Below are 23,054 nucleotides of genomic sequence, written 5' to 3'. Positions count from 1 at the left end.
GTTGATGACATTTTGCAAGTCCAGCTTCCTGCATCAGATTCCGGGATGAAGTCGGCGGTGGGACCGGAGGAGCCGGGCTTGGCATATTCCGAGTGGGTCCCAAGATCGGCTCCCGACGCCAAACACAGGTGTCCTGCTCCAGCGCGAACGGTATCCCTTGGTTTGGAACACTGAGGAAAACACTGAGGAAAATCGAATTTCGGAGGCCATGTTTGGAATGATATTTGCATTTTCGGCCCTCGGTTGTCCAAAGAGATGGTGAACCCACCAGTGGTAAACTTACCGGAACCCCCAGGTACCGCGTAACATACCGTACCTTCACCCTCTCACCGCCATCCCAATCAGGAATTTGTGCCGCGTCTCAAACTTTAGCACAGAAACTCCAGCCGACCTCAAGCTGCTCTCCTTCCCCTCGCTCGCGGCCGTCGAACCACCAACACCGTGGCGCCAACAACCAAAGTACTCGTCAATTCAAGTTCATTGACGACAGGCTCAACAACGCCAACATCCACCATGAGCAGGGCCCTGCTGCGCCCGACCCTGGGCCTGCGTGCCCTCTCCCGATTGTCCCTCTCGTCAACCACCACCACGACAACACTCCGCCAAGCAGCACCACCACTGACCACCGGGCTACGCTTCTTCAACCAAACAACCCAACACGTCGAACCCAGTATCACCCAACAACCTCCTCCTCCGCTCCCCTCCCAACCACAACAACCACAAACCCAAACCGAACCTCAACAACCCCGCCCCCTCTCCCCCTCGGTCCGCGCCCTCCTCCCCGCCCTCGCCGCCCAACCAGGCCACTACATCCGCATCCACATCCACGGGCGTCCCTTCCTGGTCACCGAAGGCGACGTCCTCCGCCTTCCCTTCCTCTTGAAGGGGGTACAAACCGGCGACGTTTTGCGTCTGGACAAGGCCTCGGTCCTCGGCAGCCGGGACTTCACGCTCAAGGGCGCGCCGTTTGTGGACGAGCGGCTCTTCACCTGCCGCGCGGTGGTGATGGGGGTGGAATCCGAGCCGATGCGCATCAAGATCAAGAAGAAGCAGCGCTGTCGGCGCGCGAAGCGGGTGAAGAGTAAGCATCGGTTTACGGTGTTGAGGGTGAGCGAGGTGAGGGTGAATGCGGAGGTGGTGAATGAGGCTTGAGGAGTCAGTCTTTCTCTGGAGACTTTTGCGGCTAGGGGAAGGGGATGGAGAGTTTCGGGAGGGTGGTGGATGGATACGTACGTCACGGTCACGGCGGGAAAGATCGGAGGGGAATGGGACCGCGGAGGTTGGTGATAGGAGGATGAATAGCTTTGATCGCTGTTGCTGGCAGGATGGCCGGGGTTGGAGAGCCATTGACGTCTCTGCTCTGTCCTGCGTCAGGTGTCATGAGCTAGAATGGAGGATTGGCAAGGAGGATAGAGGGGTTGGCACATGTACAGTACGATGAACCTATATTGTAGATATGTACCATATCGGTGACCATTAGACAATATCTGGTGTCCTTATTCTAGTGTTTACTTCCAGACAAGTGATACCATCGTGATCCAAGAGTCGAATCCATCAATTCAGACTTGACGTTCGCCTCGAGCCCATATCCAGACAAAGGAGCATCGAGCTCCATCAAATCTTCTCCGTCTACGAGTAGTCATTATTTCACGTTAGCATTCATTCATCACAACCCTCAAGTCAGGTCACACAAGTCACATAGCAGGCCAAATCATCATGGAGAGCAGCAAAGAACCAATTGAATTTCAAACCCCGTGGGTATCCCCCGTCCCGAGGAAGTCATACCAATACTTTTCCCTCCTCCCAATCATCATTAAGAATAGCGTCTTGTCTTGAAACCATTTCCAAAAGCCATCGAAACAGAACCCAATGCCAAACCAATTCCCTGAACTCCTTCAAGACAAACCCAACCAACAAAAACCATCCTCCAGTCCCGGGTATAAGAATACAGGGTATAAGAATAGCATCCGGGCTTCCTCTATCCACCATCCCACAGCCACTCCAACACGCCATGCTCCGAGCACCAAAACAGTGACGAAATCATACCATGGAAACCCGTGAAGCAAACCTTCTAGCCTCCTCCGCGCAGCCCGCCGTGCTCCAAGCACCAAAAACAATTACCAATCCAATCACTGAAACCGATCATGAACCCCTTACCCATCACTCCAACACAAATCCAACATTCCCTTCACCCATGCGCCTGCCCATCTGCCGTCTTCCTTCCCGCGGTCGACGACCTCTTCTGCGCTCCCAACACCTTTTTGCAGCTAGCCCAGTAAGCTTGCGGCCACATTTCCAAAATCTCCTTGTCGGGCGGGCTATCCAAGCGCATGCGCTGCGCCACGTTCCAGATGACATCGCGAAGCAGCTCCTGCGTGATGGGGATGACCTGGCCGTGGTCCGCGGCCTCGAAGACGGCCGGCGACAGCTCGAGCGGGTACAGGAATGGGTCCGTGGGCGAGAGCAGCTCGTCGCACGTCGGGCGCATCGTCTGGTCGCGGTCGAGGCAGCGGCGCATGGTGCGCAGCAGGCTGGGCGGCACGCGGACGCCGTCCTCGGTGTGGTCGGGGAATTCGATCGGGTAGTTCCAGTCCTTGATGGCGGCGACGCGGGCACCCATGTTTTGGATCTTAGCAAAAGGGCATTGGCCGTACACCATTTGGTACAGGATGCATCCGAGACTCCACACGTCGCTGGCCTTGTTGAGCTTGAAGTGCTTGGGCCGCTGCAGCGGCGGCATCTGGTACTGGCCCTTGCACGCGGTCGTCATGGCGTATTCGTTAGAGTCCATGAGCGACTCGGGCGACATGTAGTTAGGCGTTCCTATCTGCGCGTCTCGGTGCACGTTGACAGTCATGTCGGTTTGGATGGCATTAGCGATGCCAAAATCAATGACTTTGAGATGGCCTTGGGCGATGACAAAGTTGGCGGGCTTCAGATCGGTGTGGATGATGTCCCTGGCGTGGACCGCCTGGACGCACTCGACCATCTCCTTCCACCAGTACCGCACAAACACGGGGTCAAACTGGTGACCCTCAGTCTGGCGGCTGCGCAGGAAGGTGTTGAAGTCGAGCTCGCCAGCCTCGAGCACGAGACTCAGCATCTTCTTCTCCGTGTTGAACTCGTGGTCGATGAGCTGAATGACGCGGTGAACGCCAGACAGCCGCTGCAGCAAGCCGATCTCTCCTTGGTAGCCTTTGATGACTCTCTCATCCAAACCCTCCAGGGGGACCCGCTTGAGCGCAAGCAACTTGCCGTTCTCCGCGGCCACGCGGTACACCTTACCCGAACCGCCGCGGCCGAGGGAATCTATCCGAGTGTACGTCTTGCCGTTGACGCGGAGCAGGAACTGCCTCTTCTTGGCCTGAGCGGTGGTGGCGCCAGCCGCGCTGGTGGCCGTCTCGGCGACAGACATCTTTGGAGGCGGTGGGGGCGGCGCAGGCCGCTGCGCAACAGGGGCAGGTTGCTGACGCTGCTCCTGAGCGGCGGCTGCGCTGACAGGAGCCAGCGGCTGAGCAGACGGGCGCGGGGCCGAGACAAAAGGAGCTGGGTTGGAAGAGCGCATGTTGATGGGAATCACGGGGCCCATAATGAGAGACGGAAGATCGTTCTCCTTGTCGCTGGCCTGCTCCGGCTGGGGGGGACTTGGAGGCTGAATGGCGAGCGGACGGTGCTGGTGCTCCGCCATCCTCGAGCCGACAGGCTCTATGAAGGTCGACTTGTGGCGGCGAAGCGCGGCACGGGCCATGTCGCGGATGGGGCTGCCGGAGGCGACATAATCGTCGTAATTGGGAGACGCCGAAGCAGCGGCTTGCTGTTCCTGGCGAGCAGGACGCTGTTGGCTCTCCGGCTCCTGACCGTAACCTGCAGCCTCTGCCTCGTACTGCGCCTCGGCATCCTCCTCACTCTGCCTCCGACGTCCGCGGCGGACAGGACCCGAAAGGAAGCTGCCAGGGGTGGTGCCGATCTTCTTGAGCCGGTTCGTTGATTGAGCGTGGGCAGCCGAGGCGACGGTAGGAGCGGCATAGCTGCGGGTCTGGCGCTCGGTGCTGCGGGTGACGGCGCTGGGGCGGGCCTCGGATGATGTCGCGGACGTGGGCTTCTGGCCCGACGAGCTGACGGCAATCCGAACGGTCCTGACTGGAAGGACGGGAGTCTTCTCGGCAGACTTCTGGGGGGTGACACGCGATGGGGCAACCTCGGGCTTGTTGTGCTCGTCGACACTGCCGCGCCGCTTCTCACGGGTTGATGCAGACAACGAAGTGCGGAGGCTGCTGCGATTGCTGCCAGAATTGAAACTCGAGTTGAGGGCGGAGCCGGCCGCGAGGTTGCTGGACAGGCGCACAATGCGTTTCCTCGGCGCAGGGCTGGTCTCCCTGTTGCGCTCGGGCGTCGTGCGGCGGGTGGCGGCCGTCTCAGCGCGGTGTCTGGGAGGCGGGCTGCCCTGGTCGAGGGCAGAAGGCGAACCGCGGGGCGACTGGCCTCGGATACCAGCCGATTCCTGGTCGGCGGAGGTGGCGTGGACGGAGGCCCTGACGGAGTTCTTGCGGGTAAGCTGGCGGGATGCAGGACGGGGGACGGGCGAGTTGGCGCGGGACGACGCCGGGCTGGTCCGACGCCAGTAGGACTCCTGGTCACCACTGGTACGACGGGTGGGCGCCGGGATGGCGGATGCCTTGGGCGAAGAACGGGTCGCGGCATTTGGAGAAGTCGAGCCAGCACCTTCGGAGCCATAGCGGTCACCAAGCAACGCCTTCGTCAGAGCACTCAACTTCATAGGGTGGAGTATCTCCAAGTCGGACGTGCTGTCATCGGCATTGTAGTGTTTCGATTCGCGAGTGGGAGCAGGGGCAGGAGGAGCAACGTTCTCCTCGGCCTCGCCGCGGCGGCGAGCCTGACGGGCGGACATCCTCCGGCCAAGAGATGTGTAGACGCTGCCGGCGCCTGCGGACGACGCGGAAGGGGCTACCATCGTGGCGGTGGTTCCTGATCAAGTGGTCAGAAACCTGCACAACGATGGCGTTGTCTTAACCCCCTTGTTCCTCCAGCGGCGGTGGTCGCCTGCTCTGTCGTCTGTCGACGTCGAGCGGGATGTGAACGCGTGGGGGTGCGGTTTCCTATAAGCGCGCAGGCGCAATGAGTTGTGAGTGCCAGAAAATGGTGAAGCAGTGAGTTCAAGCGTCGCAGAAAAGCCAACAAGAGTCAAATTGAAGCAATTGCGTTGCGCGGAGCGAGTTCGATGCTTGCTGTGCTGTTGCGATATTATGCGAAGAGCATTGGGGAAAGAAGAGGGACGCGACCATGATCGACGAGAAGCAGGTTCTGTTGTAAGTAGCGAGATGGGACCCACTCTTCCCCCGGCCGCGTCGTTCCCCTTTCGGGACGGGTTGGCACGGTAACCGCGTTGGAGTGCAACCGCGTCACCAATCAAAACATTCGAGACCGTTTAGGGGTGGGGCCATGCAACCTTGGGAAAATGGGCAAAATGCGCAAAAAGGGCTTGAAGCGACCGGCTGGAGGCCACAGGGCAACCAATCACTCGGAGCAGGTACCTGACCAGCGACCGTATGAAAAGACTCGTCCGTTGGAAATGCCGTGCACTTGCGTCTTCATGAAAGGTTCTGTCTGCTGTCTCCAGATGTATTTCGCGCTGGTCTTGATTGTTATCGCGTTGACGCTACGTGCGATCTGAGGGTCTGACCCGGGCAACCCTGAGGAAGAAACACACAACATCCTACCTTTCAACCCAGGTCGTGGTGGGGTCGCTCAAGGTCGAGAAGATGCCCCGCGCATTGACAGTCTCAGAGGTAAGTAGTAACCCATGACCTCCCTCGAAACGTAAGCCTTCCCAGCAGGAATGGGAAGACGGCGACGAAATGGCCTTGATCGAAAGTGTCACAATGCAAGTCGTTCATGTCCGAAGAAACCCTCGCTCAATTGTTCCAAGCTATCAAGTACCGCAGGCCAGCAGCAGGACTGGGCTCCTGGTTCCCGCAGCGATCCCACCCTTCCACTGAATACCCCAGCCAACATGCGAGGAACAGCACCACCGACTCGGCGTGCGTTGCTCAGGCTTCTCCGGAATTGCCCGTACCAGAGCGCTTGACTTTTTGGCGATCGTGGCGGGGCGCTTAGTCGAACAGGCCGAAGCCCATATCCTCGTCGGACTCCTCCTTCTCTGTGGTGATATGTCAGCAATCTGCCGTCGAAAGTATTGGTGGGTAGGAAGAACAACGCACCCTCCTCCTTCTCCTCCTCCTTCTTCTCCTCGGCAGCAGCGCCGCCAGCGGCAGCACCACCAGCAGCAGCACCGCCAGCAGCAGCGGCGCCGCCGGACGGGACGGAAGCGAGCTTGGCCGAGCCATCGGCAATCAGCTGTGTAGTCACCCTCGTCAGTATATCGTACTTGGATCCCGGCCCAAAAAGACTGTCGTCGTACCTGGTTGATGTCCTTGCCATCGAGCTCAGACAGGAGCTTCTCGAGGCGCTCCTCATCAGCCTCAATGCCGACGGAGCTGAGGACGGCCTTGATGTCATCAGCCGAAGGGCTGGCGTTGCCACCAAGGCCCAGGAGGAGGTAAGCGGCGAGGTGCTTCATTTTGACGGTCTGTTGGCGGTGGGGGGCGTGTTAGTCTTGACAACTTATTGCGAGGGAAGCACAAATCGGCCGGATGCGCAAGCACGCTCGAAGCAAATACTCACTTTGGAGGAGTGGTAGAACTGAGAGGTCAATCAGATTTAACCGCAAGTTGGGCGGAGAAAGACTCTTCTAGTTCTGTCGTCGGTGGTTGATGGCGAGGACGGAGCAATGTTCGCGGAACCGATGGATTTATTTTACAAATTTGGCGATTGTGAGCCCGCAGTTTTCGGACCCACAAAATCACCTGACCACAAAAATCTTAGGGCAGATGGCCGAGCAGAAACCTGGAGGGTCTGTCTTACATAAGCACTTGGGTTATTGTGGGTCCTTCTCTGCCAGCTTAAAAAGTGGGACCAGAGCTTGGGGTCGTCGCCACTGCCGGAATCGGCCGCATTGCTCATCCGATCCCCCTGATGCCGACCTGGGCTTGCCTTGCGCGTTTGCCAGGCCAAGAGTGTGGGTCTCTGGGCGGCCCCTCAAACTATAAATGCGGCTGCCAGCCACTGTTGGCTTCAAGTGGTCGACAAGAACGCAAGCTTTCCTCCTCTCTTCTCTCTTGATAAACGCGTCGAGCGCACCGATTTCCGCGGCTTCGCTTTCAGCGATTTTCCCGGATTTTTCGCGCTCTTCAGCGTTTTCAGCGTGCGATCGTTTCCGGCCAAGAAGCTAATATTAGAATCCGGCAGCGAACGCAAACATTGCCAGCGGAGATTCTCGATGACTTGGCAGCAAGCCCGGGTGTGAGGCCGGGGAGGTTTTACGCCACACGCGGAACCGACAACACCACCGACCGCGCGCCATCACAGATACCATGGCGGTAAGGATGGAGCCCCCTCTGGCGTTCGATACACGCGTCGGATTCGATGACTGATGACGTGTTTAGATCCTCGACCTCCTCGCGTCTATTACGGGCGAGAAGCCCACTCCATCATCATCAACACCTGCTCCTCGACCGACTCCAGCATTAGGAAAGCGGAAGGCTGAGGATGATCTGCGACCTGCAGCGAGCAAAGCTGCCCGGCCTGGCGATGGGGTAAGGAAACCGTCGCCTACCACCAATGGAAATCCTACCAGCAATGGGAATCCGCCAAAGCCGGCGTCCCGACCCTTGGATAAGCCCGCGGATCGGCCCTCGGCAAACCCCACCAAACCGTCATCATCCGTGCAGTCTGCCGCCCACGACAAGAAGCCTATCGAGCCCAAGCCGGCGCTCGATAAGAAGAAACCCGATGAGAAGCCGAGCTCGACTCCCGCCAAGACTCGCCCCACCGGCACGACAGCAACCAGCAGTGACAAGACTTCACTAGCAAAGCCAAATCCCCCGCGGCAGGCCACAGAGTCGTCCGGCCCGCCCAAGAAACGCTCGTTCGCAGAGATCATGGCTCGCGCCAAAGCGAACTCGGAGCAACGAGAAGCGCTGGTGAAGATTCAGCACAAGACGGTCGGGAAGCCCTTGACGGCGAAGGAGCGCAAGGAGCAGGCTCTGGAGGAGGCAAAGAAGGCCAAATTGGAGGCCAAGAAAAACGCCATGGCGGCGCGTGCTGGTGGGACTTCATCTTCGTTGCGGGATGCGACGAAATCCAAGGACGCAGCAAAACCAGCGACTGCTCGCCCCGGCGCCACATCAGCCTCATCAACCACGAAGAAAGGCGCCAGCCCTCCCGCGGAACAGAAGAAGTTCAAGAAAGCAGCCATGGCCACGACCGGGTACACTGGTACCGCCCGGCCGCGCGCTCCGCCGCCTTCGGCCTCGAAGCCCGGCGCTCCCAGCAAACCCGGAGCTGATGAACGCGCTCGTGAGCGGCCGCCGAAATACGGCGGTCCGTTGTCACGCCCGCGCCGGAAGTATGAAGAGGAGGATGACGATCTGGACGATTTCATTGTGGATGATGAGGAGGAGGAGGAAGAAGATCCCGGCTATGGCATCGGGCGCCGTCGGTACGAGTACTACTCGGACGAGGACGACTCGGACATGGAAGCTGGCATTTCGGACATTGAGGACGAAGAGGCGAGGGCCGAGAGGCTAGCCCGTCGCGAGGATTTGGAGCAGGAGCTTCTTGAGAAGCGGCTCAAGCAGGAGAAGGAGGAGCGAAAGCGGAGGTTGCTTGAGGCTGCCAAGGCGAAATCAGGCCGTTGATGGGGAGGACGATGATGGGATAATATTAGTGAGCATCCGCAACAGGTTGGCAGGATACCCCATGACATGGACAGGCGGGTGGTATGGTGCATTTGCAAGAAGGTCGGGTCATCAACACGGGTTCTCGGAGCATAATGGGTGTTTAAGGCGTTGGCCAGGGAATTGGTAGAGATGGAGTCACGGACGGAGGTAGCATTGCCTGACAGTGACGGTTTGCTGTTTTCAAGCATTGAGACACTCGGATGTGCCTGTACACACGCACACACACACACACAACACATAGAGAGTGAGCATGCATGGAGATAGTTGACTTATTTTCATCATTCTGTGCTAGTTTTCTCATGCCATGGTTCCCTGTTTTCCTGAAAACATCCCTCCTCCGCGTACACATTGTACTACAACCCCGGAAACAACATCGTGCCGTCGGAAGTCAAGACATGATGTCACTTATCTTCGGCAGCTTCCGTGTCCCTCCCCACATGTGACCTCAAGTGCACATGTCATTTGACGAGATTTCTTTTTGGGGTCGAGGTCGAGGAGAAGGAGCCCATGCATCTGGCTTGCGAGGGAATGTGGGGACACTCCCCAGGATCCACCAATGAGAGCCCCCCTACCATGCCCCACCAGCCGACTGCCAGCCGCCGATAAGCTGTTTGATTTTTTATCAAGAAGTGAACCTCAACTCCAAGTCAACAGCGGCCTCGATCCTGAAGATCGTCGCCCACCCTGCCCGCTTGAATCCTCAACGGGCCCATCCTACCCATTCCAACAGATATTTGATCACCATCGCCCATCATGGTTAGTATAATCAGCTCCTCTGTGCCACGGATTGAGCCCTCGCTAATCACTTGTTTCCAAAACAACAGCCTCAGAACGAGTATATCGGTACGGCCCCAGCCCGAACCCCGACCATCGAGTCCCCTTCTTCATTCCATGCAGCACTCTCTACCGTGATGGTGTCTTCCCAGCTTCCAGCAATCTAACCATCCTCCCGCAAAACAGAACGGCACCGCAAGCTCCACGGCCGGCGCCTCGACCACGAGGAGCGCGCGCGCAAGAAGGCGGCGCGCGAGGGCCACAAGCAGAGCGAGAATGCGCAGAACCTGCGCGGCCTGCGGGCCAAGCTGTACGCCAAGCAGCGGCACGCGCAAAAGATCCAGATGCGCAAGCAGATCAAGCAACACGAGGAACGCAACGTCAAGGGCAAGCCCGCCGAGAAGGAGCCCTCGGAAGCCGTCCCCGCCTACCTGCTTGACCGCGCCAACCCGACGTCCGCCAAGGCGCTCAGCTCGCAGATCAAGAGCAAGCGTGCCGAGAAGGCGGCCCGGTTTTCGGTCCCGATTCCCAAGGTTCGGGGTATCAGTGAGGAGGAGTTGTTCAAGGTGTATGTGATGCCCCCGGCTGTGGAGGTGAGGATGGTGGGGAAGGGATGGACGATGTGTGCTGACGCCTGGATAGTGTCAAGACGGGAAAGAAGATGCAGAAGAAGGGTATGTTTTCCCGGTTCGGCCCTGATATTTCGGGCAGCTACTGACATCGTTATTTCCCAGGATGGAAACGCATTGTCACCAAGCCTACATTTGTCGGCCCCGACTTCACCAGGAGACCTGTCAAGTACGAACGTACGTTCTAAACCCTCCTCTATTCTTTTGATTATCGTGGCCACCACCTGCTGACATTCGACCAGGCTTCATCCGGCCCATGGGTCTTCGCTACAAGAAGGCCAACGTCACGCACCCGACCCTGAACGTCACCGTCCAACTTCCCATCCTCAGCGTCAAGAAGAACCCCAGCAACCCGCTGTACACGCAGCTGGGCGTCCTCACCAAGGGTACCATCATCGAGGTCAACGTCTCCGACTTGGGCATCGTCACGGCCTCGGGCAAGATTGCCTGGGGTCGGTATGCCCAGATTACGAACAACCCGGAGGTGAGTTGGCCATCTTCACTGAGTAAATGATGAATATTCCAGCTGACATGCCTGATAGAACGATGGCTGCATCAACGCTGTGCTTTTGGTGTGAAGGGGGACGAATGGGCTGTGTGTCGTGTCTGGGCGGTGGGTTGGCGGCTCGCAAACAAGTCGGCATGGGAACGGCGTCTGGTGTTGGAGATGGCTTGCTTGTTGTCTCTGAGATCTCGTAAATAAAATGCAATTTAGAGGTAATACTTCTAGAGTTGCGGTATTGTGTGGATTATGTGACACTGCGCTTTCACATATCTATTTCCGTGAGCTAGAGGAAGTCATCGACCAGGCCGATGGACTTCAACAACTGTTGATTCTTGACACCCACATAAGTACCGTCATGTACTCTTCCACCTTCAGCTTTTCCACCTTCAACTTTAGCGTTATCGTTGAAACTCAGAAAACTTCGTGGTGTGAACTGTAATGGAAGCGAGTTCCTGTCTCAGGGGTTACCAGGCCAAGGCTCATCAGGTTGCTATTCCATAGTGTCGGGAGTCCGCTGACTCCTGAAAGTAGATACATCTTTGAAGTTCAAGGAATACAAGGCATGCGCATCCTCCTCAGTACATTTTTTCCGATCCTGGAATCATGATTGATGGCCTGTTGAAGGTGCCTGGTATCTCGATAGGTATCTTCCCTGGCAACCTGAATGCAATTCAGCCTTCGCATTACCAGGTTAGCAAACTCGGGCAATACCTCTCCAGTTCATCAAACCAACATAATCTACTGTGTAGCAGACAGAAACGACATTGATCCAAATAACTATCAGTCTCGCTTCTTGACTTGGGTCAAAACGCTTAGCGTGCAAGGTCCTCTTTCTATGTATGATGCCATCAATCCACAGTCATTCATCCATCCACCCATCATCCATGGCCATCGTATTATGTACAGATCCATGCACATATATACATAAACTTCCATATCCAAGACCTCCACCAAACCATCGCGCTGAAGGCTGAAGCAAAAGAAAAGGAAAAAAAAGAATCCCACCCCGAGCCTGAACCTGATATATGCCAGAGATCTAGCCCAACAACCACCAAAACGCCGGTATCAAACATGCTCCGCATGTAAAATATGCTTCCCTCATCCCGTTCCTTCATGAACCTCCATAGGTACCCAACAAACCTGGAACATGCCAGCTTTACAAGTCAACCCTCCTCACCAACCTCGCCCCCTTGACTCGGACGACGACGACATCCCCCTCCTCACTTATTATGCCAAATGAAATTCCTCACCCCATCCCACTCATTCGAATCAGCATAAATATACGTCATGCTGCTCCTTAAGCTGGACTGCAGCTCGGCCGGGTGCCACCGGAACAGGTGCATGACGGCGGCCCACGAGAGGCTGGCGAAGACGGGCCAGGCGTAGTGCCGCACCTTGTCACTGGTTCCCGGGCGCGAGAGGACGGGCAGGCTGGCTGCGTTGCCGGGTTGCACGGCCAGCTTGGCCAGGGCCAGCACCACGCGCGCAAACACGTAGATGACGATCTGCTGGCTGACGCTCGAGATCTTGCCGGTGCGCGGCGAGCGCTGGCCGAAGACGAGGTAGCCGCCGAGGAGGCCGGCGAGGAAGCTGTCGTAGGGACCTGGGGAGAAGAGGGAGGGATGTTAGTTGGGTTGGGTTTTGATTTGGGGGGATGGTTGTGGAAGGGTGGTTCCTGGTGGTTGGGGGTGGTGGTGGTGGTGGAGGCTTGCCTTCCTTGCCCGAGTTGGGGCCAAAGTGCTTCAGGATCAGGCAGGTGGTTTTGTATATCGCGGCGAACTTGGCGAGGTTACGGGCGTGTGTTTTTGTTGCGCGGAAGATGGCGCGGGCCTTTTCGCGGAGTCTGTAGATAGGGGCGGATGTGTGAGCGAGGAGAGCATGGAAGCGCAGGACTGGATGGATGGACTCACGTTCCCGAGCGAAAGAGGAGGATCATTCTGTTGGACAAAGCATGGCGTTGTTAGCTCGAATTCACGCCGTAAAGTCCGTCATATCAACGCGACAGAGATTCTGAGGAGTTGGGTGTTCCATACACAAGAGCATGCGGAAAGCGCACTTTGGTGCCATAGACGGCGCCATTGCGCGCGCCCTTGACGATGGTGAGGATGTCATGGTATCGTGGATCGAGAATGATGCGCTCAGCGGCGGCCTGTGAGCGCGACGGTCAGGAGATTGTCACTGTGTTTTGTTGTCTTCCTCAACATGAAAAGCACACCTTCAAGGACTCGAGAGCGGTCGACATGGTGCCTCGGCAAATCGCGGATCGAGCGTTCGAGCGGCAGAAGGAAAAGGGCAGCGCGTCGGACTCGGGATCGCGTCGAGGCCGGTGAAAGAGGACGGGTGACTCTATTGATCTACCTCATGGGCGGGACGGATTGGGGAGAGGGAGGGACAGCGGCGTACGGAAGCAGTGTCTACTATAGTTACAAAAAGTTGAGGATGTCAAGTCTGCAAACCGGAAGTCCCGTCGGAGTCTGGGGAAAACGGAATCCACATCAAGCTCGGCTCTGGCATGTGCAAACCGCGGGGAATCAGCGGCATTGGCTCGGCTCGGCTTGAGCAACGCCCTGGCGCTCTCTGCACCTTCTGCCCGGGACACTGGTGGTGGCTTGGCGCTGTGCTCGGCAAGCTGGGGTTCCCCACACATCCATGCAGGGGTCCAACTGGCAGTGGGGACTCTGGCATGTGAAAGCCAGGTCGCAAAGAGAATGACCGTGAGAGTGACGGGATGACTATCAACATTAGAGATTCAGGTCAATGTGGACTCACCATGGTGAAGATAAAGACGGTATAGCACTTTCTGCCCATCCTGTGTTCAGCCCAGCAGACCTGGTCTCCTTTCATTCAAGAGGTCGGCCACTTATGCCAATTGTTGTCCTACAGTGGCCACAAATCCAAGTCCTCCAGTCATCGGTCATACGGCGAGTGCTGCCGTCATCAACAGGAAACTACCAATGGAAGTGCCTCCAACCACACCACCCCCGTTGTCACTAATTCAGCCTTGTTGCCCTCCTTGTGGAACCGGTTTGTATTGGTGATATCATGAAGCATCCATTTGGGCGCTAGAGACAGGTTGAGACGAACAAGCGGCTCCCCATTGAAGGTTGTCCCCACGATAACAAGCGGGCGCAAGTTCTCCGGGAAGTGCAATGCCTCCTTTATCCCAATCTCTCCCTAAGCTGGGGTGAGGAGGTGAAAGACGACATTGGTCTCGGATGATTCAGGCTCGGCGGCCTCTGTCTCGCCGATGTGCATATTAATAAAATCGTAGACGTGTCTGGCGAACACATCCGGCCCGCTGTATCTTTGGCATGTCCGGCGATGTTTTTCTGCGTGTTCAGGCCCTCCTCGATCGCGGTTTGAACCTCCTTCAGACCACCCGACATCAGCTCGAACCGGTCGAGCAGCGAGTTGGCGGCCACGTCGACGTTGGAGAGCTGTCGGATCACAACCTCTGCTGAGGCGGCCACCCGATCAAAGGCCTTTGATAATATGTTCTCGGAGCTGCCGATAAGATGTCTATCTTAGCCCCAACTGTCTCGGCGAGGGTGTTGATGTCGGCAGCAACACGCTGCATTGTTTCGGGGAGGACAGTCGTGGTCCATGCCAGCAGCTGGTCGATGGGAGGGTCGCTGGCAGCCCGGCTCTGTGTCCTTTGGGTTTCTTCGTCTGTGGCATTTGCCCTCAGCTCCTCGAGAAGGACTTTAGTTTCTGCCGAGTTCTCCAGAACGTTGGTGGTCTCTGGGTGCCTTGTGCGAAACATGGAAGAAACCGACTTTAGGAGCCTGGCCGGCACGCTTGTCTTGTACAGTTGATAAAACCAATTTGCCAGAAGCGCAAAGAACTAGACCTATTATCCATTGATTTTGGTTAGGGATAATTCTGTGCATTACTCTCATTCATCCATGGTTAATGTTAGGTATCGACCTGGCTCAGGAAGCCTCCATCGACGTTGTATCTCTGGAAAGACTGAAGCTCAGCTGCCCCGTCCTTTGCCACCCTCAAGAAGGCTTCTATTGATTCCAATTCTTGACACATTTTGATCCTGGCCGTTCAAGTACTTCGATCAGTGAAGGGTTGCAAAATTCCCGGTATTAATAGATTGACGTTGATTATTACTAGTGTGAATAGTGATTAATTAAGTGAATGCGCAAGGCTCATGTCCTGGATCGAATGGCCGAATGATTGGGATTGGAAGCCGTCACAGATACATCTCGATCGGCTAATATGGCAGTATGGCAAGAGGATGCCTAAATAACACACGGCTCGAGGCTGTGCGAACAGGTATGTCGATGAATGTGGCCACCGGGCTTCTAGGTTGGCCAAAGCCTTGACCACGAGTGGCAGACCCTCACCGAGGTGAGCCCAGCTGGGCGCAGACCAAGCTATCAGGGCTTCAGAGCCTTGTTGCAGAGTACAGCACAGCAACTCGTAAGATGCGGACTCAGTTTGCTCGAGAATCGCCAGACGGTTGCTGAATGGGACCACTCTCAGCCACTCCTTTCCAGCCCCTTCTCCTGATGTCTCCTTAAAATGCTTCTTTTTCGCACCACTAGCGTTATGTGGCACGGCAGAGGCGCTGTAAAAGTGCACGGACGATGGCAGCACCAACGGATTTGCCTTTTCTGTCACACGTTAGTTCTAGGTCCCGGAAGCTTCTGTTGGTGTGATGGTGGCTGGAGAGATGGCTTAACATCAATGTATCGCGAGAGGCTTTATGAGGCTTCCCAAGTGGTCCATCAGAGCTCCCTTTCCTCGACTGGAGCGGCTCGTGTATTTCGAGGGCCCTTCTCTCCTCTCTGTCGTTCTCAGTTCTTTGTTCACCAGGAAACTCTGCGATTCTTTAAATCCTTCCCCGTCTTTTCCTTCCTCAGAGCTAGTCGGGTTCAAGAATGGTTTGACAAGCTTTCTCTTGGGGCTTGAGGCACGATTTTCCTCTAATGAATAAAAAAGATAGATAGGTCCGCGCTCACTGAGATGGAATGGCACAACGGCGAATGATTATTACTACCGCTACAGCACAGCTATTCTGACACAAAACGCCGATGGGAAATCACTCTGACACACTTGTTCATAATTTGAACAGTTCATCATCATATACCCATTAAAGGAACCCCAACGTCTAACACCGAGTCGCCTCTAGGTCTTTCATGCCACCCCCTGACATACCCTCCCCGGACACATCTGCTCCCTCCTCTCCATCTCCCCGCGTCCCCTCCTCCACGCCATCTTCCTCCGTCTCCTCACAGCAGGCGAAACAACCTTCCTCTCACCACCTTTCGTCTTTTCCTTCCCATCCCTTTCACAGCCACCAACATCTCCCTCTCCCTCTTTCCCACCATCCTTCCTCCTGATCCCCGCCTGATGCGCCTTGCCGCCGCAAACCTTACAAGTCCGCGCCCCGCACAGCGGACACACGCTCACCCGCGCGCGGATCCACGGTTTTGCGAGTCCGCCCAGGAACATGCCGCACCGCTCCCTGTCGTGGCAGTATAGGCGCTTCTCGGGCGGGGTGTGGTGCTCGCGCAGCTTGAGCTGGTAGGCGAGGAACTCGGGCGAGGTGGCGGCTTGGCCGAGGACGGCGAGGGGAATGGAGGAGAGGGAGGAGGAGGTTGGTTGGGATTCTGACTTCTTTTGCTGGGATCCTGTTTCCTCGGTGGTGGTAGTGGTGTCGTCGTGAGCATCCTTGCCCGCGGAATAATCCATGCCATCCTCCAACGCTGCCGCTGCCGCTGCCCCCCTACAAGCAGGACATGTCGCCGGTACAAACGGGTCCGTCGAGAGCGAGAGGAGCAGCACGGCGCGCAGACACTGCCGGCAAAGGATGTGTCCACATCGCAGGGCCGTTGGCTGGGGTGATGATTCTTGCTGGTGGGGCAGTGGCCGTTGTTGAGGCGACGGGATGGGGCGGTAGCAGTGAGAGCACGGGGTATCGGTTGTTGTTGTTGTTGTTGTTGGCGAGCAAAAGTCCAAGTCGGCACAGAGGGTTTGGAAGGAGGAGAGGTGGGACGCTGGCGTGCCGAGCAGCGTTGGTGAGAGGGATGGTGTAGGTGGGTTGGTGGATGTTGGCGGGGTTAATATCCGCTGAGGGTGGTTGAGAGTGTGTTCAGGGGTTCCGGGCCGTTTGAGGCCGGCAGATGGAGGTGGTGTAAGTGGTGTTTGTGTCGCTGGTGGAGTCCATGTTGGAATCGGCTCTGGTTGGCGTTGTGATACATGATCGGTTGTTTCGATGTTGTGAGGGTCGCACCCCGCAGTGTCTGGCGCAGCCACACGTGGCTTGGATAGATCGTTGCCCATTGTAAATAGTCTCAAAAATCAGGTATGCATGAACTTCTTATGAGAGGACCTGTAGTCTAATACAACAGGGTTGACGGATTCATGTAGTCTGAACAGATAGGAGTGAGACCATAGACATGAGATGAAGAAGTCAAGTTGAGAAACGTCGAACATGAAATGAAAAAGTGGGCGGTTCAAGTGAGGCGTTTAAAGACATCTTGTGATCTTTTCCTCAAGGCCCAACAAGGTGGGCCACATAATATGCATGCCCAGCCAACTAGCAGCATTCGGATTGGAACAGCGCAGTCAGGGTTTGAGTTTTTGTCGACAGGTACGTTGACGCCCAAGTTTGTGTGGCACCATGCTAGTGGCCGCTTGACCCTCAAGGCTGGCGGGTGGGATTGGCTGGAAGCTAGGTTGGCGTCGGCTATGCAGCTACCGTAGGGCTTAAGTCGCAGACATCGAGACACAACACCTGAGACGTGCGTTGCCGCTGTGAGTTATCGAGATCTACGGGTTGATGATCGCCTCAGAAAGTGATTGGCTTGGATGTTTTGGATATGCCGCCTGGTGACGTAGGACGTGTGGAGGCGGTGGTCAGATCCTGACCCCTGACTAAACCTCGTGAGACTTCGCCATCTTCAACTCACAGGACGCACATGTATGGTTGAATGTAAGCAAGAGCGTCTTAAAGGAAGTCAAGCAACAATGTGCTTGTCTTTTTCATACTTTTTACATTGTCTCGAGAAGGAATCGTTGAACTTCTTCACTTCCAATCCCAATCTTATACGTCCGCCCTGCTTATCCCTTCACAAACAGCAAATCTCGACGTGAGCATATTGACCAAGCGTAAAAACTCTTTTGAATGAGAATAAAATGCGTAGATTTCAATTTCCAGACGCTTGTTTACTCCTCATATCATCAACGCATCGAAGAGGGCAAGTTTCATGAGTTTTCCCATGTTCATAACTCTGGAGGGTTTCCTTTGCAACCCTCCCTCTCTCCTCCATTATGAAACACCAAACCACCCCAATATCTAATGACAGAAAAACAACCCCAGCAGTCTTCGTTACAAAATCCCCTCCAAGCTACACCCTACGGATCAACAACACGCCGATCCCTAACCCCCGATATTTAGCGTCTACTGTCACCTGCCATCGCCGGCAAAAGGGCCCCACAATGACATGAATCCCCAGTGCTAACGCTTCGTCAACGTCAACGAAAACAACGCAAAAATTCCCCCAATTCCAAGGTTAACGTTGCACTCGGCCAAGGGAATTCCGCAAACAGTGGTGAGAGACGGGTTGAATATTATGCCGTCTTTGCCACACTAACTTCATTTGACAGTGTCAAAGCATGCACCAGCGGTGTAGAAGCGAGAGCGGGAGGATGGGGACTACGTAGGATCGGATTCTCGAGAAGTGTTGACTGGGGAATTATAAAAGCTCGATGTGGTCCCCTGTGATAATAATAGCTGGTGAACCAGCCCAGCTCTGATCTGTTGTCATACCCCAAACGTATTGCAACATCTTCATCAAACCCAACTTCATCTCATAAGACACCAACCAACGGGGCAACACCCTCCCGACAACAAGCAAAATGCGCGTCTCGTCCATCCTCTTCTTCGTCTCCCTCGCTCTCACGGGCGCCGCCACCCCGGCCAACGACCCGGGCCACGCCCTCTTCTCGCGCGCCTGCTCCGCCAACGGATGCCAGTGCGTCAAGGGCCTCAAGCAGGGCGTCTACTGCGGCAACTGCGTCGTCGGCGCTGGCACTTATGCCATCAAAACCAAGCGCAACAAGAATCACGCCTACGAGTGCAACCCCCAGGGCGGCTGCTGCGATTACGGCGTCGCCAACGACTGCGGGACTTCGAGGGCTCGTTGCAAGGAGGGCAGCCCTATTGTGTAAGAATGGGAATGGAGGAAGTGGGAGAGGGGGATGTTTATGGATGCTTGGCCGTTGGAGCACGCCTGCGGAGTCCAAGAGTGGATTTTGACTTGAAATAGTCTTGCATTGATGGATCGTCTTTGATAGTCTCATGGCTAGCATCTTAAGATAACATGGTCCATGACTTTAAACCTGGCATGCCTTTGGAATAGGCAGCCGCACAAAGAAGCTCAAGAGAGCAATAAATGAAGCTGTTCTTATGATATCCCCCCTCTTTTGCCTTCCCCATGTCCTCTCCCTAATATGATGCCATGTCGCGCTCCTTGTTGGTTTCCGTTGTTGAATCGGGAGGAGCCAGTCTACAAGCAACACATATTGTCAGTAAGCACTCCAAGGACAGATAAACAAGAAGCGAACTCACCCTCTGCTGACGTCGATGCTTTCATGACCTTCCTTGTCTCACATGTTATCGCCCCCACCCTCCTCTCCATCCTCTCCCTCCTCACCCTCTTCACCCTCCTCACCCTCCTCTTCCTCACCACCATCCTCGGTGTCAGTGTGGTACTGATGGCAGTGGTAGGCTTGACGACCGCCGCAGCCAACGTCGCTTGCTTCTCCGTAGCCCGTCTGGATGGCATCGCAGAAGCCGGGGAAAATTGTGACCAGGTTGTACCAGTCAGGGCAGCAGAAAGTGCACTCCTGGGTCAATGACTCTGTGCACTCATACCACTGCTTGTTGACCTGGTAGCGGACTGGGCAATCATCGCGGATGTTGTGAATGAGGGTGTTGCGCGGGGCCGGGCCTGCGGCCATGGTGGTGGCCAGGGTAGCGAGGGTGGTAAGGAGAGTGGTGATGGAGACCATGTTGGCGGTGTTTTCTTAGTGAATTGACAGAGCTGACAAGAGTTCAGGAGTCAGACGAAGAAGGGATTTGAGGCAGAGAGCTTGGGAGTTTGTTGTGTGGATGGTTGGCAATTAAGAAGCGTGTGGGTTTGGGTTTGGGGACTCAAGGCTTTATAGAGCGAAAAAGACCAGACCGCTACCTCACCGATGGGATCGCGTTCTTTCCTGAAATGCCGTCGTGACTGCTTCAACGTACCTGAGTCGAATCAAACCGAACATGGACGAATCTTCCATGGGGCTTGATGTCCAAGCCTGGCAAGCTCGCTCGGGCCTGAGATGATTGTTGCCTGATACATGGTGAGTTTTCGAAGGCGCAGTGGTAGTCTACACGGAAGGGACGATGTATCTGAAGGGAGACGGGTACGGATGTGTCTCGGACCCGGCCTTAGGGACGAGTCCTCGATATGGGATGCCTCTGTGATTTGAGAGCCTGGATCTACGTTTGTGAGTTTCAAGGACGATATTCTGATCATTTCAACATTCAAGAATGATAGCCGAAGTCGAAAATCCCAAAGACTCTCCTCGACCTTCTGCCGGAGAAACTTCGGCACTGCGGGTCGATCCCCTGGCCAGTTCAGGAGAAAAGTAAACAAACCCCCAGATTGAATCACACCACACCACAGCAGTTTGTGCTTCTTCAGCACTATCACGGACCATCTAAGAGAGTCAGTATCGACGAGGAGATACACCAAGCAAGCTTTCTCTTGTGCATTGGCTCCCCTCTCTGACGAGACCAACTCAGGGACCGACCACCTTTCTTCCGCCACGTGATCCCGTGATCCCGTGGAAAAGTTCTCTCCCGGAGCTCGTTCCTTCCGTTCATGTTCTTCCACTGCAAACTCCGACATCGAACGATGCGTTATCGGTTGGGCCTGTCGTTCCTCGTGACCAGACAACAACCACCTCCCCCACAGAACCACGAATTCTGCCACAGGGTTCTTGAGATTACAATCCACAGGACTTCCATTGACAAGGGTTGACGTATGCCTCATCCACTTTTATTCCAGCTGGTCTTGACTTTGAATTTGTTGCCTTCCTGAGGTCACAGTATTCTGGCAGCAAACCTCTCTCTACGACCTTGTGTCCAGTACCTGCGAAGATGTATTATTTCTGGCGTCTCGTGTATTTCGGGAGCCTCTCCTTTATGAGCCTGTGAGTTACCACGATGTGGGAGACGTACAAGTTCCCAAAGCTCAAGGCCAGCATCGAAGCATCCTGCTTGTGCGTCTCAATACTCTTCTTTCAAGGTATTACTCTTCTTTGCCCACTAACACACCTTTCCAACCCGCCCTCCAGCCCAACTGCCCAAGTGGTCAGGGTCGCCAACCTCCCTTATCACGAATTCACCTCAGTTGTCAACCACCCCGACGTCACCGAAATCCCTGCCGATGTCTTCAAGACGTACCCTGTCTACATCACCAACCGTACCATTTCCGAGGACAAGACCTGCACATGTCTGGCCTATGATCGGGGCCTTGTAATCAAGATCAGATATTGGGACGGCTACCGCATGGTGGTGACCAAGACAACCTGTTGGACCAAGCCGGCGCCGGCGACGAAGCTTGGTGTCCAGGCGAACGACCATGGTGAGTTTAAAAACCATTTTACAATACCTTAACAACGCCGCCAGGCCGCACCAAACGAAAGGGGCAACCAAAGTCACAACAGCTACTAACACCATGGAATAGGAACCGCACAAGCTGGTTGGAGCACCACCGGGGTCTTCAGTACTCTTCAAACCGGCCTGGGCAAACTGTACCGCCTGGTTGGGTACGGCCCTCAGGATGTTGAGCCTCAGCTCCCCAATTTGAAGTCCCGGCCTCTGCTGAACCGGCGAGAGTCCTTGCCCAATGTCTGGGTGCAGGCGCTGGTGTTGATTGTCCTGTGGAAACTGGCTCTTTACTCGTTCTCACGGATGCTGGCCGAGGACCAAGCAGCCAAGCGTCATGCAGTCGCAGAGGTGTGAATGGTGGTGCTGCTGCGTTGCTTTACTTCATCTAATAGGGAGGTATGAAGGGAAAGGCCGGATCTGGACGAACTTTGCTGCGAGATGAGAGGGGAAAAAATCGAGACATGGGATGGGAACTGCGCATGTTGTTCATGTCCAAGAAGGCAGTGGGAAGTTGCAGTCAGTCTACGAGAAAACAATGCCACAGTCAATCACCATTCACTCATATGGTGTGTTTGTTTGCGTACCAGATTTCCTGTACGCATCATTATTTGCTCCCTTCAATGGTTCACGAACAAGACAGACAATCGTCTCAAACCACCCAAAGCAACCCCTCCAGACCCAGCTTAACCCGACTTGACATCAATTGCTTTTGGAAGGCCTTTAACTTCTCTTTCTTTGTGTCGTCCATCGGAAAAAAGGCTGATCCATGGAACCGGCAAACATCCGCCGTCGTGGAAACACAAACATCCGACCCACCTTCCCAAACCATCACCAGCCTCGGGTACGCGACCCGAGGCTGGGCCCTTGTGTCACATGCACATCAACGACGAGAACAACAACATCCTCAACGGGACCTGATGCCCTGTGCTTCACTTCCAAGACTCGCCCAAAAACAAAGCCCAACCTGATCCAGAGACATCAAATAGCACTGACAACACCAACATACCACCTCCGTTGTCAAGACCCAATCCCCAACCCAATCCCAAGTATTAATTAAATCAACTTGAATCAACAATATATTCCAAGAGGAGGCGTTCAACCAACTGGTGACCGAACTACAGGCGATCGCGGAACAAACCACGCCCAAGAGGAAGCCGAACCGCGGCTTCCAGGCTCCATGGTGGTCCCCAGAGATCCGGGACCTACGCCGGCGAGCCAGGGAGGCCGAGAGGGCCTACAAGGCAGTCCCGACCCCTGAGGCCCGCACGGAACTCAACAGGGCAACTAAGGCGCTCTCCAGGGCTATTCGAGCTTCTAAAACAGCCAAATGGAGGGCAACCCTCCGGGAGGCCCGAGATAACCAGGAACTCCTTTGGAAGCTCGAGCGCTGGGCCCGACTGAAGAGCTTCACCCCAGTGGACCCCCCGAAGCTTCCTGCCCTCCAGGACCCCCACGGGGGCCCTGATTTAACGGCCTTCGAGGCTAAAGCCCGGGCCCTAGCCAGCCGCTTCTTCCCCGACCCACCAGCCGACCTCTCAGACGTTCAGGACCCCGACCTGGCCCACGAATGGCCTAGCGGCTTCGAGATCAGGGAGCAGGTTACCCCTAAGGATATTTACGAAGCCCTGAAGGAAACTGCTCCCTGG

General features: G+C 55.7%; 10 protein-coding genes across 10 annotated transcripts; 5 read left to right on the top strand and 5 right to left on the bottom strand.

The window, feature by feature from the left end:
• Positions 1-513: 513 nt before the first annotated feature.
• Positions 514-1,152, top strand: VTJ04DRAFT_2873 (mitochondrial 54S ribosomal protein bL21m; the record flags this gene model as incomplete). Its single annotated transcript, XM_069360710.1, has 1 exon — positions 514-1,152. One exon carries the CDS (start codon positions 514-516, stop codon positions 1,150-1,152), a length of 639 nt encoding a protein of 212 aa, XP_069221394.1.
• Positions 1,153-2,188: 1,036 nt separating this feature from the next.
• Positions 2,189-4,972, bottom strand: VTJ04DRAFT_2872 (uncharacterized protein; the record flags this gene model as incomplete). Its single annotated transcript, XM_069360709.1, has 1 exon — positions 2,189-4,972. One exon carries the CDS (start codon positions 4,970-4,972, stop codon positions 2,189-2,191), a length of 2,784 nt encoding a protein of 927 aa, XP_069221393.1.
• Positions 4,973-6,131: 1,159 nt separating this feature from the next.
• Positions 6,132-6,598, bottom strand: VTJ04DRAFT_2871 (ribosomal protein P2; the record flags this gene model as incomplete). Its single annotated transcript, XM_069360708.1, has 3 exons — positions 6,132-6,178; positions 6,240-6,375; positions 6,440-6,598. The coding sequence occupies 3 exons, from the start codon at positions 6,596-6,598 to the stop codon at positions 6,132-6,134; spliced, it is 342 nt and encodes a 113-aa protein (XP_069221392.1).
• Positions 6,599-7,451: 853 nt separating this feature from the next.
• On the top strand, positions 7,452-8,777 carry VTJ04DRAFT_2870 (uncharacterized protein; the record flags this gene model as incomplete). The annotated part of the gene is made up of 2 exons (XM_069360707.1): positions 7,452-7,457; positions 7,524-8,777. The coding sequence occupies 2 exons, from the start codon at positions 7,452-7,454 to the stop codon at positions 8,775-8,777; spliced, it is 1,260 nt and encodes a 419-aa protein (XP_069221391.1).
• Positions 8,778-9,572: 795 nt separating this feature from the next.
• On the top strand, positions 9,573-10,800 carry VTJ04DRAFT_2869 (uncharacterized protein; the record flags this gene model as incomplete). The annotated part of the gene is made up of 7 exons (XM_069360705.1): positions 9,573-9,575; positions 9,644-9,662; positions 9,780-10,161; positions 10,236-10,267; positions 10,328-10,399; positions 10,465-10,706; positions 10,765-10,800. The coding sequence occupies 7 exons, from the start codon at positions 9,573-9,575 to the stop codon at positions 10,798-10,800; spliced, it is 786 nt and encodes a 261-aa protein (XP_069221390.1).
• Positions 10,801-11,947: 1,147 nt separating this feature from the next.
• VTJ04DRAFT_2868 (uncharacterized protein) lies at positions 11,948-12,969 on the bottom strand (the record flags this gene model as incomplete). Its single annotated transcript, XM_069360704.1, has 5 exons — positions 11,948-12,330; positions 12,440-12,570; positions 12,638-12,664; positions 12,761-12,876; positions 12,943-12,969. 5 exons carry the CDS (start codon positions 12,967-12,969, stop codon positions 11,948-11,950), a joined length of 684 nt encoding a protein of 227 aa, XP_069221389.1.
• Positions 12,970-15,875: 2,906 nt separating this feature from the next.
• Positions 15,876-17,024, bottom strand: VTJ04DRAFT_2867 (uncharacterized protein; the record flags this gene model as incomplete). The annotated part of the gene is made up of 1 exon (XM_069360703.1): positions 15,876-17,024. One exon carries the CDS (start codon positions 17,022-17,024, stop codon positions 15,876-15,878), a length of 1,149 nt encoding a protein of 382 aa, XP_069221388.1.
• A 1,578-nt stretch (positions 17,025-18,602) lies between these two features.
• On the top strand, positions 18,603-18,914 carry VTJ04DRAFT_2866 (uncharacterized protein; the record flags this gene model as incomplete). Its single annotated transcript, XM_069360702.1, has 1 exon — positions 18,603-18,914. The coding sequence occupies one exon, from the start codon at positions 18,603-18,605 to the stop codon at positions 18,912-18,914; it is 312 nt and encodes a 103-aa protein (XP_069221387.1).
• A 277-nt stretch (positions 18,915-19,191) lies between these two features.
• Positions 19,192-19,757, bottom strand: VTJ04DRAFT_2865 (uncharacterized protein; the record flags this gene model as incomplete). The annotated part of the gene is made up of 2 exons (XM_069360701.1): positions 19,192-19,252; positions 19,357-19,757. The coding sequence occupies 2 exons, from the start codon at positions 19,755-19,757 to the stop codon at positions 19,192-19,194; spliced, it is 462 nt and encodes a 153-aa protein (XP_069221386.1).
• A 1,204-nt stretch (positions 19,758-20,961) lies between these two features.
• VTJ04DRAFT_2864 (uncharacterized protein) lies at positions 20,962-23,017 on the top strand (the record flags this gene model as incomplete). Its single annotated transcript, XM_069360700.1, has 5 exons — positions 20,962-21,017; positions 21,093-21,382; positions 21,485-21,756; positions 22,530-22,949; positions 23,000-23,017. 5 exons carry the CDS (start codon positions 20,962-20,964, stop codon positions 23,015-23,017), a joined length of 1,056 nt encoding a protein of 351 aa, XP_069221385.1.
• Positions 23,018-23,054: the final 37 nt, after the last annotated feature.

This window comes from Mycothermus thermophilus (genome assembly GCF_041956435.1).
Source record: "Mycothermus thermophilus strain CBS 625.91 unplaced genomic scaffold VTJ04scaffold_2, whole genome shotgun sequence".
NCBI lineage: Eukaryota > Fungi > Ascomycota > Sordariomycetes > Sordariales > Chaetomiaceae > Mycothermus > Mycothermus thermophilus.
The sequence above is the reverse complement of the archived record's forward strand: the minus strand, read 5'-3'. Positions and strand labels throughout refer to the sequence as shown.